Source organism: Protopterus annectens, chromosome 4.part1 (assembly GCF_019279795.1).
Source record: "Protopterus annectens isolate FY-2018-M chromosome 4.part1, PAN1.0, whole genome shotgun sequence".
NCBI lineage: Eukaryota > Metazoa > Chordata > Ceratodontiformes > Protopteridae > Protopterus > Protopterus annectens.
In genome coordinates, this window is record NC_056734.1 from 803,884,786 (window position 1) to 803,897,651 (window position 12,866).

Sequence of the window (12,866 nt, forward strand, 5' to 3'; positions counted from 1 at the left end):
TCTTTCTAGTCTCATCTGTAGTTCATTGAAAACAAACTTAGCATGAGCAGCAGTAAACTTCTCTTTCCTTCAAGCTCACAATTTCTTGACAATGTACTGAAGCTCACTTCCTTGGAAAATGCACCAACACTCATTATTTTTTACTAGTTTGGTAGTTGGTGTAGTGGATTCAGGCTCTTGTTTCCTGTAACCAAGCAGGAGCGGCCCTAGGTCAACTGGTGCCCTAGGCAAAACAACTCCACGAGCCCCCCAACACATTACCTAGTGCCCCCATCCTGGTCTACCTACACCAAATAAATACTGGAAAAGTGTCCCTGCTACACTGGCACCCTAGGTGGATGCCTAGTTGGCCTATGCCTAAGGCCGGCCATGTAACCAAGGTACTGGGTTTAAGCCTGAGGAAATTAACTAACCTGTCATCCCTAATCATACCTCTCAGCTGTCCAGATTTTCACAGAATGTCTATATTTTTGCCTCAAAATTTCAGTCTGTTCCTTATAAAATTTGATTTTCTGGCAAAATTACTGGGATGCTTTGAGAATAAAATGTGTAAATAATATCATAGATTTTATTTTTAGACTTATTTTTAGACTACATATCCTTTAGAAAATGCATGTCAATACATACCGTGTTATTCTAGCAACGTTCTATGTTTATAAGGGCAATATTTAAAATCTGTCCCTATTTTTGGACCTTTGTATCCCCATTATAGAAGGCTTTGCCCTAATTCTTGGGCTAAGAGGTTGAGAGGTATGTCCCTAACACACACACACACGCGCGCGCGCACACACACACACACACACACACACACACACACACACACACACACACACACACACACACACACACACACGGGCACACACAAACATACACAAGCAGCAGTCATCTCGTATTTAAATTCTGCAGGGAATGCAGAAAAGGAGTAAGCAATAAGTACATGTGTACATCAATGCACGCAAAGATGCCCTTAAAGGTTCAGGCTCTGGTTTTACTTTAAGCTTATCACATTTAAACACAAAAAACTTTTAAAAGGTGAGACTACACGCCCTTTCTGTTTGCACCCAAGGCGAACTACACCCTCTGCTCCCACATTAGTACACCTTTGATATTACGATTCTGTCCTGATTTTGCTGAAGCAACTGCTGTAAATTACTTTTAGCTTATCTAGCTTTATTCTTCTCTGAATACTGTTCCATCTAACACAATCAAATGATGATTTTTTTTCCCTTTAGCCACGCTGTAAAAAATATGCTTTACCTAACTTTTCCTCTTTTTCACCTTTGTTTTTGTGTCTCTTATTGCACTTTGTGGAACATCATCAGGTCTTCTTATTCACTTTTACACACACAGACACACACACACGCACACACATACACACAAACCAATTTCTTAGTCACTTAAGTGTAACCCCCCTGGCAACCCCCACCCCCTAATCAGTGAATGCAGGCAAAGTCCAATAACAGAATCAGTTCGATTTGCAAAATGTTTCAGTCTTAAAACAACAGTTTGCTAACTTAACTCAAACTAAATATACCTTTTCTATTGGTTTGTAGCAGTGTAAAAGATGAGCTTGCCTATGTAAGTTCTGTAGACAGTCCAACCCCTTCTAACTGGAACTTCAGTAACATGTTTCCTTCTATGAATGTGTGTTAGTGTGTGTGCTAAGCCTTTCTGGTATTATGAAAAGGAAGGCGATACAGTAGTGTGGTTACTAATTTCTTTGCTAACAATCCATAGTATAAAAGCTTCATTGGGTTTAATTAGCCACTGCACACTGGATGGATTGAGAGCCCCATTAGCCACTCAAATCTGCATTACAAGAATATTCAACAGAGTATAAAGGATTATTCCAGCTCACTTTAGCTAGTAGATCTAGAAAACTCTCTCTGTCTGATACCCTCCATGTGGGAGGAATAAAGACACGTTGTTGAAGTTTCCAGTAGTTTATTCAGTTAAGCAGGTAGGTGGATGAGTGTTCTTTGTTCTCTCATTAGAGTAAGAACATTCATCCATCTAACTGCTTAACTGAATAAACTACTGCAAACTTCAACAAGGTGTCTTTATTCCTGCTACAGGGACGGTATCAGAGAGAGTCTCCTAGCTCTGCTAGGTCAAGTGAATTTATCTGGTCTAATCCTTTATACTTTGTTTCTTGTTAGTCCTGTCACAGTCTGGGTCACAGGTGGGATACCAGACTTCACTGAATTACCTCTGTGTTCATTATAAAAATATTATGAGATACAGGGTTCAACTTCACATAAATTGGAACTGAATATGACAGAAAAAAATCCTTAAAGTAACATTAAGGACTTAAGTGTGAGATGTTCCAGGAAGATTCCTGCACCGCATTTCTAGAAGGTGACTCACTAAAAGATGTGAGTGAACATAAAATCTAAAAACAAGCAAGTTGACAGCATTTTGACCATTCTTTCATTTACTGTAATTTTATCTGGGAGCTACATGGAATTTAGCCGGTAGGCAATGGGGATGTCTGAGCAGTGCTTTTCACATGAAGGAATCGCATCTCAGAGTTCCCCCCAAAGAATTACTGAAAAAGTCAAACTGTAAATGATCTATAGTTTGGTCTCCTTTGAAGATGTAACAGTATTCATTTAAAGTACTATTAAATGTCATTGCTCTTTTGACCTACTGACAGACTGCAAACACTGAGCATTGCTTTAGCGTTACCATTGTACATAATGCTAAGCAAAATATGTTTTGAACAATACTTATGCTGATGTTAAAATTATTTCCAGGGAGGAGCAAGAGCAATACAGATGGTGGTTCAAGCACATGTCATCAAGCAGATACTATTTGGCACAAGTAAAGAAGAGAACAGCAGTTTGCAAAGGTGACATTTTCATATCTTGATGTAAACTATTTAGATGGATATTATTTTCCATTTTGTATAATATAATGGTTAATAGCATGAATAGTATTAAATTGGAAGAGGCAGTATTTCCTTTTCTGTTATTGTAATCAGAGTAAACACTGCTTGTAAAAGTTTGTTATAAAAAGTAATTGTCTAACTGTACTGTCGTAGAAACCTACCTTTCAGATTATAAACAATTATGATTTTTGCCTATTGTAATATCGACAAACAGGACGCAGAGAATTTTAATAACTTGGGGGCTATCTGATGGGAGAAGAGCTATGAGCAGTTACCATAGCACTCAACCTTCCAACTCCAAAATGAGGAGAACTAGTCCTAATAATGTGGAACAAATGGGCAAAATGTGGGATAAATGCCAACGGTTTAGGTTTACTAACAACTTCAACTAGGAAGGTCATAGGATGGTTAAAATATGCTGATTTTACTTTTAATGAATCCATATGATTAATTTCTATTTACCAAGGATATCAATAAAAAAAATCCTAACAATGAATGTGGACAGACCTTTTCAATGAGGAACTTTGAGGAACATGAACTTTTTAAAACCCCAAATGAGGTACAGTCCTCATAATGCAGTACATTTCAGAGATATGGCAGCTACTGTAATAGTCAGGGGTCTTTGGTCTCTTGGTCCATACTGTTAATAAATATTTCACAGTAAAAGTTGGAAATATGCACCACTGATATTAATTATCTGGAGCGTTTCTCCCCGGGCCTCCACTGAAAACAGGCTCTGTGGAACCTAGTCGGACATTCCCGGTCAACAAATGTTAAATAAAAAAAATAAAATAAAAATAAAATTAATATGTAAGGAGGCTGGCCCTAAAAGAGTATATAGGAAATATACAGTACTGCCATGGGTTATGCCCAACAGCTGTATTACTGAAATAGGCTTGGCAGTGAACAGCTGCAGAACAGAGTTATGATCACAGGCATTTCAGGACATCACCCATATAGTCAGCATACCAATGCCTTCCAGTGCCAACAGTAAGTAAAACATGTAAAAGATAGTTTTGCATACATACACACACACACACACACACACACACACACACACACACACACACACACACACACACACACATAGTTTCCTAGGAGGGGATAATGACCATTCTGGTACCTTTGCACCATTTCCTCTGTGATGATAGGAGGTACTGCTAGCACAGCTAGCTGGAATTTTGTAAATAGTTATATGTCATTTGTGAATGTCAAACTGATTTATAGAGGATGCTTGTGTTACAAATGTATTAGGACAGAATTTATGAATGAGGAATATGAGGAGAATTTATGTATGAGGAGGAATGTGTTGATGGCACAGTGGTGCAGTGGTAGCATTCTCACCTCACAGCAAGAGGTTATCCGGTTCGATTCTCAGCTGGGGTGCCTTCTGTGCATAGTCTGCATGTCCTCCCTGCATTCATGTGGGTTTCCTCCGGGTTCTCCAGTTTCCTCCCATGTTACAAAGACATGTATCTGGAGCATTTCTCCCTGGGCCTCCAATGAAAATTGGCTTTGTTCCAAGTTGGACTTTCCCGATTAACAAATAATAAATAAATAAATAAATGAATTAGAACTGTATGTTATGTGTATATCAAACTGATTTGTACAGATGTTTGTGTTGAAAAGGTATCTGTAAAGTGCTTGTGTTTCAAATGTATCCACAATGTGCCCTACTGGAGAAAACAGAAATGTACATGTACTATTTAAATGTATATGTTTTAATAGAGGAAACTGGTAGGTTAACCTCAATCCAGCAAATTTTAAAATATATCTGAAATTAAATCACTTTATGGGTTAGGCCATAAAGATGCCATCTGACAGAATTCAATGCAGCCAGACTCAAAGTCTGTACTAGGAAGCTTTCAGTACTGTCTTTGGGGTGAACTAATTACTACTCTGGAAGCATGGAGGTATGAAATTGTTTTATGCCTTCCAGCACCTGCTACAGATCTGAGCAAAATCCCTTGTGTGTGTATTTTGCAGGTAGGTGTAAATCCTGCCACCTTCCAGCAATGGGGGTTTGCATGGGAACTAAAAGTTGGATGACCAGAAGTGATGTCATTCTGCAAGCTATCCCAGAAGTAATATTTTAGAAATTATTTTTGAGAAGTCTCTTAGTGAGACAGAGCATTCTGTATTCTGATTTAGGCCTGACAACAAGAAGGACCATTCACCACATAATCTGCCTTGCTCTATTAAGTAAGTAGGGAATAGTGAGTCTCTTAAATTCAGACAGGAATATAGTGAAGCTTAGTTTAGATATTGTTTTTCTTTATTTGTCTGAGCCTGTCCTTCAAAGTTATTTTAAATATTTCATGTGATTTGAACTCTGACGTCACTATGAGCATATACTTAATATTTTCTTGTTCTTTTATTTATCATTAAATATATTTAAACCTTTCATTGTGGCTGATCTTTGTAGAGATATTTAAGTTTTGAGAGTATTTGCATATTTATTTGGTGACACTGTGTGGGCCACTCCTAATAGCCTTGCTCTTGGTGAAATTACCATTTGTATTAATATTAATTTTATTCAGTATATTGCGTACCCTTGGAAGAGCCTTAATGTAGCTGGCAGGAGTGTCTGGTGGCAGTCATAACTACCTTATAGTCTGGGTAGAAGGGGTATAGCAACTAAACCTGTGCCAGTCTTTCCCAGGTGTGTGTGTGTGTATACATCAAATCTCAAAGACTGTGTGTGTGTGTGTGTGTGTGTGTGTGTGTGTGTGTGTGTGTGTGTGTCAGCTACTTGGGCAGAGACATGAAGCACTGGTTGGACAGAGAGGGTGCTGGAGATCTTGGCTTGGACACTCAGCTGAGATCTGAATCTATAGCTGTGCCAAAGGGGAGTCTTATTGTGGATCTGGGGAAAGAGGGAGAAACCAGCCCCGGACTGACTGTGTTCTCCATGTGCTCTTAAGGGAAATTGTGCATGATTGTGCTTGATGCGCCTCCTTGGCCATTTTCAGAAGAAACCTTGACGATTGGATGGGAGATAGGAAATTCACCCCAGGGTTTACTTCATTCACCCTGCTAGACAGGGGTCCAGGGAAGTAAATATTGTGGGAAGTAATATCCAGGGAATTGTTATGGCTAGGCTTGTATAGGCCTTAGGGCTGATAGCCTAGTACCAAACCTATGAAACTATGCAGAGAGCTGCATCTGGAGATACCGTGTGTGTATCTGTTATCCTCTTAGTGAACGTCCCTCACTGGTGCCTGTGTTGAGGATTCAGGCTTCTTGATTACTGGCCCAGAGTTGGTGGGGCATCACATCCTCTTCTTATGGCAATACACAGCCACCAGCTAGGTAAATCTAATCTAATCTAGCACTCCAGGAACACACTTACTGTTCACTCTTAAAATAAGCCAGAGTAACATATTCATATGGCAACTAAGGCCAAAATAGTCACTTTTTATAAGACAGACAACAACAATTAATTATACTAATGTATACTAATAAATAGACCACCATCCATTAACTGCTGACATTTTTACTTGAGATTAAAAAAAACTCAGCAGTTCACTTTATAAGATCAGATATAAAACAAAGTTTAGCACTTGCACTGGGAAAAATAAGCAGGCAGATGGCATTTAGAAAAAAAAATATTGTTTACAGCTGTTTTGATCTTACTAGTAACCACTAACTAAAATTCATGATACTCTGTACATCTATTTACTCTAGAAAGCTCACAGGCAATAAATTCCAGACATTAATTCTCAGTCCGAAAGTTATTTGTGTTGTTTGTCTTTTCGGCTTTTCCCAGTTAGGGGTTGCCACAGCGGAACTCCGGTCCGCTAATGATTGGCAGTTGATTTTTTATGGTGCCGAGTTGCCAGCCTGACACCCAACCTTCAGCGAAGGCATGCCCATTCACGCATGTCTTTCGGAGGCCACTCGACTGCGGGGAGGACATGCAGAGTCCACACAGAAGGTACTCCAACCGTGAATTGAACAGGAGAACCTCTTGCTGTGAGGCAACAACGCTACTGCTGTTTTGTGTACACTTCAGAAATTAAAGTCTAACTGCTGCTCAATAGCTGCTTTCTGAACAATCAAAATCAAAACAGACACAAAGGTTTGTCTTGATTTTGAATGTAAGTCTCCAGTTTGCATAATCACATACATTACATTTTTCTGGCAGTTACTGCAAAGACTTTAAGCTATAATCTGTTAATAAGCTGTTTCCTGTATAGCAGGATTTGATCAGTGTTCTACAGCCACTTGAGCCCCAGCTCAAATTCCAGTAACTCACTGCCAGGGACACAGAAAGCTACAACTCCTCTCACTTGAACTTTTATTAATTTATTTATTTATTCACTTGTCTTTGTTTACCAGGAAAATCTGACTCGGTAATACCCATTGTCAGCAGAGATCCATTGAGAAAAGCTCCATTTGCTTACATTGCATTATACTAAGTTCCAGATAAACACAGAGTTGTTACATTTCTATTTACATTTACACATGTACAATAGTTAAATTTATATGCTCTAAGATTTTACAGAGATAGAAGTTACTGAAGAGAAAGCCCACATGCAAGTTATTGGATTGAACAGACAGCAGTTATGTATAAAAATTGTTTTGTCATTTCAGTGAGAGGTTGAGAGTATTCTATTTAAGGAGTGTATTTGGTGAGTATCGTACAGTGAGTACAAAATTCAAACCTGGTGATGAGAGTATGCAGGACCAGGACTGGCTATGATGTTATTTAAGCAGTGATTTAAAACTATTAAGTTTGGTAGGGAGCTTTATTTGTGTGGGGATACTATTCCAGAGTTTAGTCATGTATTGGGAGTAGAGTGAGTCTCCTGCAACATTATTTGACTTATTTGTGAGTAGTAAGAATTTATTACTAGAACGGAGGTCCCTTGCTGGACAGTAGGGCAGTAATAAGTTTTGCAGTGCAGGGCATTTTTCTGGCTGATGAATAAGTTTGTCTGCTGTAGCTAGTTGTGAATATGTTAGGTAGTTTGTGTAGTTTAAGCCAGTTTAATTGCTTTAAGCTATGACATTGGTGGGTCCTATGAGGGAGATTGGTGGCAAATTTAGCTATTTTATTGTAGCAGGAGGCAAGGTTCTTTCTTTGAGTATTGTTTGAGTTTGTTAGGGTAGGAGCAGCGTATTTGAGAGATGGTAATAAGAAGCTGGGGGCTAGAGTTTTTCTTGCAGTATCTGTAAGAAATCCATTGATTCTATACAGGGAGCCTAGCTTCTGGTGTGTAGAGTTAATGGGGTGCAGTATATACTGGTCATATTTGAGACTGTCATCTATTATAATGCCAAGAACTTTACTATGAGTTACAGTTTAATTGACAATATTATTTACTGACTTTATGGTAAAAAATTTCTTTTGATTTTGGTAACTTTTTGAGGAACAAAGCATTAATTTAGTTTTCTTGGGGTTGAGTAGGAATTTTGATTCTTTGAGCCAGGTTTCTACCAAGGAGAACGATTTTTGGGTAATGTATCTGAATTTATTTATTGTTGAGGTCATACATATCAATGTTGAGTCGTCTGCATACTATACTAAACTAGCATGGTGAGCGGAGGTGTGGCGGTTATTAATATATATATTAAACAGGAAAGGACCCAGGATAGAACCCTGAGAGACACCTGTAGTAACTCTTTGAAAGGATGAGTAGGTTTGTTGCCATTTAATGGCTTGTTACCTTCCAGAAAGGGTAACTAAGAAACCACGACAAGGAGTATTCTGAAAGTTCTATTGAGGAGAGTTGAATGAGCAGTTGCTAGTGGAGACAGTATCAAATGCATTTTGACAAGTCTAAGAATGTGATGGACACAAACAGGCCATTGTTTCTATGCTGGTTTATTATACTGGTAAGTTGTAGAAGAGCAGAGGTGGTGCTGTGCTGGGACCTAAAGCCATGTTGTGTTTCTGAGAGCAGGTTATTTGAGGTTAGGTATTGTATTAGCTGCATGTTGATGCAGTTCTCTAATATTTTGAAGAAGGAGGAGAGAATTGCTACTAGTCTGTTTTAATTAAACTCTGTAGATGTGCCACCTTTGTGCAATGATATGAAGTATGATTTTTTTTCACAGTTATGGGGCATATCTTTTTGCTATGCACCTGTTAATTAGTATGGACATAGAAAGGGCTATAAATTTTGTTGTCCATTTTTGGTAATATGATGGTAGCTGATCTACAGCTTCAGACATAGTTTTGAGTTTAAAGAGCAACTTCATTATGAGCAAGATGGGTACTGGACTAAAACTGAAGAGCTGTGGGTGGTTTTATTTGGACAGGGGTAGAAATAGGGGGTCAGATGTATTAGTGTCTAAGAGAGAGAATATCAATTGTATAACGTAAGAATTAAACTGTGTGGGGATAGAGTCTGTCATATTGCCTGTTTTTGGAGAGGGAGTGGTGGTCTTGCCAGGGTTTAGTAGTTTATTTAGTGATGACCAAACAGCTTTTGGGTTGTTTTGATGTTTTTCTTGTAGGCTGGTATAGTATGCTTGCTTGTCCTGTTTGACATGGAGATTTCAATGTTTCTAAGATGTCCTAATTGCTAGAAGGCATTTTGAGTTCTATTTTATACCAATTTGTTCAGGCTTTGTCCCTTTTTATCATGAGTTTTTTCTTGTTGTTTCTTTTGTTAGCCATGGTGCAGGGTTGAACTTTTCTCTTTTATTATCTACTAGTGCTAGATTATTTAAGGTCTGTAAGGAGGGTCTATATTAAATAGATGAAAGTTCAAAATGTCGAAAGCTCACATAAGCGGAAATTCAGGAACTCAAATTAGCTATTGTGGGCGGCTGCACCCCCACATCCCCCGCTAAATATATATTCCAACTCCGAGATTGAACTACAGTGAGGAATGGGAAAATATTCCGATCTTCACTGTACTGTGATCCAAAAAAATAAACATTGAGTTCCTAAATTTCTGCTCATGTGAGCATTCGACATTTTGAACTTTTGTCGATCTAAAATAGACCCTATAAGAATACGTTATTAAAGTGTTCTACAGCAGTATCTAGTGGCATTTTTCAAAGTACATTCTAGTTAGATTCTTTTAGTGTTTCATTGAAAATATCTTTGCTGAAATTGGTGGTGTTTTATATTTGATTATAGATAATATATTTATCTAGGTTATGGTGAGTTCTAATGGCATATGTTGGTATGTGGTCATGTATGCTATGTGAGAGGCAGTCTGTTTTTGTCAGTTTATATGGTTTGTTTGTAAGAATCCATTCTAATGTTTAGTGTGTCCCTGAAGTTTTCTTGATTCTAGTGGGTGTGGTTATTAATTGTTTGAAGTTGTATAAGTGTATGGATTCAGTGTGTGTAGTGGAACGTATGAGTTGCTAGTATATATGCAAGTCTCCAAGTATTATAGTTTCATGGTTAAGCAGTATCAGTGTTATTCCCTGGTGGTATATAAATAATTGCTGTTAAACATATAGTTTTCATATTGTTGATTTTTAGGAGTGGTATTAGAAGTTCATCATTGTTAAATGTGGGTATTTCCTTTTTTTTTTAAATTTCTTCCAGTCTTTTTGGTCTCTAATACTATGACAAGAATGGACCCCATTCCCAAGTCAAGGTATGATTAAATTTCATGAAATTAGTATTGTTTCAATCTTTGATGTTAGCCAGAAGTGCTCTTCGCAACACCCGCAATGTGCCAAGTAATGACTCTTTCTGCAATTCCAGAGTTAGACGCATCTGTAGCATATCTAAGTACAATTGTAAAATTTTTTTATAAGACCTGTTGCTCCTACTACTACTATTGGAACTGTCTGGGTAACCTTCTACCACATTACATTAATTTCTGCCTGCCAGTCCTGGTATTTTATGACTTTGTCTCTTTCTGTACATCAGACACTGTAGTCACTGGGTGTAGCAATTTCATTGATCAATGCTACTTTTGTCTTCTTTTTATAGACTACTATATCTGGTTTTCTTGCATCTGTTTTTGGAATGTTGGTATTGAGTGATCCCATGTGATATAAACTTCATCATTTTCTATAATACTTTGTGGCTGATGTTTCCAGTGTTTGTCAGCTACTTCAATTTTATAATGCATGTGCAATCCACAACGCAACAATCTTGCCAGATTATTATGCCTTTCAGTATATAGTCCTTCTGCCATTAGTATATCACAACCAGTAACAAGATGTACAACTGTTTCCAATTCTGTTTTACAAACCCTTCATTTGTCTGTTTCTCCCATGTTAATTAAACTTTGTAAACCATTATCTTGGACCGCCAATATTAACCTTTCATCTTTTGGTTTACATTCACCTCTCTTTAACCTTTCCTGCATTCAGTCCTGATCAACATGAGGTTGTTCCAAGAGTTGTTTTATACTTGCAACTATATTTATGCATTTTCCACATTTTTTTGTCTTCTCATCTGATTTTTCACCTTATATTCTTTTACTTTTTGGCACATTCAGTTGCTGCCTGATTTTTATCTACTTCGTGTTTGATATCCATTCCCGCTTGACGCCAATATGCTTCTGCTAAACTAAGCATGGAAGTCATCTTAGACTTATTCTTCTCAGGTTTCACAACTTTCACAATGTTTGGGTCTTCTCATCTGATTTTTCACCTTATATTCTTTTACTTTTTGGCACATTCAGTTGCTGCCTGATTTTTATTTACTTCGTGTTTGATATCCATTCCCGCTTGACGCCAATATGCTTCTGCTAAACTAAGCATGGAAGTCATCTTAGACTTATTCTTCTCAGGTTTCACAACTTTCACTATGTTTGGGTCTTGTAAAGTCAACAGGTATGTGTGCAGTCCCACAACTGCAGATCTATACATGTAATCAATTTTGAGGAGGCAATAAATTATTTTGAACAGCAATAAATTATTTATATCTACCTTTACTCTTGATAGTAAAGCTATAGTAAGTTGTGTTTTTAAAAATTTAAATTTATTCCTAAGGGACCCAGACTGGTGACAAGCCATATATTGTTTACAGAAGGGACAAGATATTTAAGAACTACCTTGAGTCCAAAAAATCTGATGGTGGAGTTAAAAAGGAGAGAGAGACATTTAAACGTGGGTCTTGTTCTCAGTTTTCTTATGTTCTGGGTTGTGATAGTATTGTTATCAGAGGAACTAATTATAGAATTCATGGTCATTATAATTGTGATTGCAAAAATGTGATATATTTAGTTGAATGTGTGACTTGTCGCGTATATTATGTAGGAAAATCATGTAGAAAATGTAAAAATCGTATATATGAGCATATATCTGACATTAAGAATCAAAAAAGTACCTATGGGTTATATAAACATATTGCTGAATTTGAATCACATAAATTTATTTTCAATGTCATTGAGCAAATAAAGATTTACAAGGGAAAATAACTGATGAACATATGAAAGTTTATGAACTTAAGTGGCAGGTCAGATTAAATGCTATGAATTGGCCTGGTTTGAGTGATGCTTGCTCTTTAAATTTCATTTTAAAGTTGAAACATTTTAATGTTTAGTAATTAAGTACAATAGGAGTGTTTTTAAAGTAATGGGTTTTGAAATTTTATTGGTTTTGGTTGGTCATATGTCTTAGGTATTCATTATTTAAATATGTTAACAAATGTTATGCATTAGTTCTGAAGAAGTTCTGAAATAAGTAAGAATGAAAGTGCTCAACTGAATTCAATAAACATTTTTTGCTGGCTCACAATTTGGAATTCATGCATTGCCTTCACCAGAAGTGGTTCTTGGTTTCTTTATTGGTCTACAGTTTTTAGGATACCTTGCAGGTTTGCTCTTAAGTAAGAGTATTTCTTTCCAGTTGTTAACCAGGCTGATGTGTGTTCAGGATGTGCATATAAATATTTCTTACTCATGGCTAAATCTTCATGTAATACTTTTAGCCAGAAGTTAGGTACTGCATCTGGACCTGGGGTTCACATTTAGGAGCTTTTCTTAACTTTGTTTCAATCTCGCTGGCTGTTACTTCATCCCATTTCATATCCTATACATTTGAACTT

The 12,866-nt window shown here is 37.3% G+C and overlaps 1 protein-coding gene across 3 annotated transcripts in view; it reads left to right on the top strand.

The window, feature by feature from the left end:
• Positions 1–12,866, top strand: part of MINDY4B (MINDY family member 4B) — a 1,400,689-nt gene that overhangs the window by 347,487 nt on the left and 1,040,336 nt on the right. For all 3 annotated transcript variants that reach the window (XM_044070561.1, XM_044070562.1, XM_044070563.1), the window contains one exon: positions 2,757–2,851. In XM_044070561.1, coding sequence (XP_043926496.1) covers positions 2,757–2,851 — 95 coding nt within the window. The remainder of the gene's footprint in view (positions 1–2,756; positions 2,852–12,866) is intronic.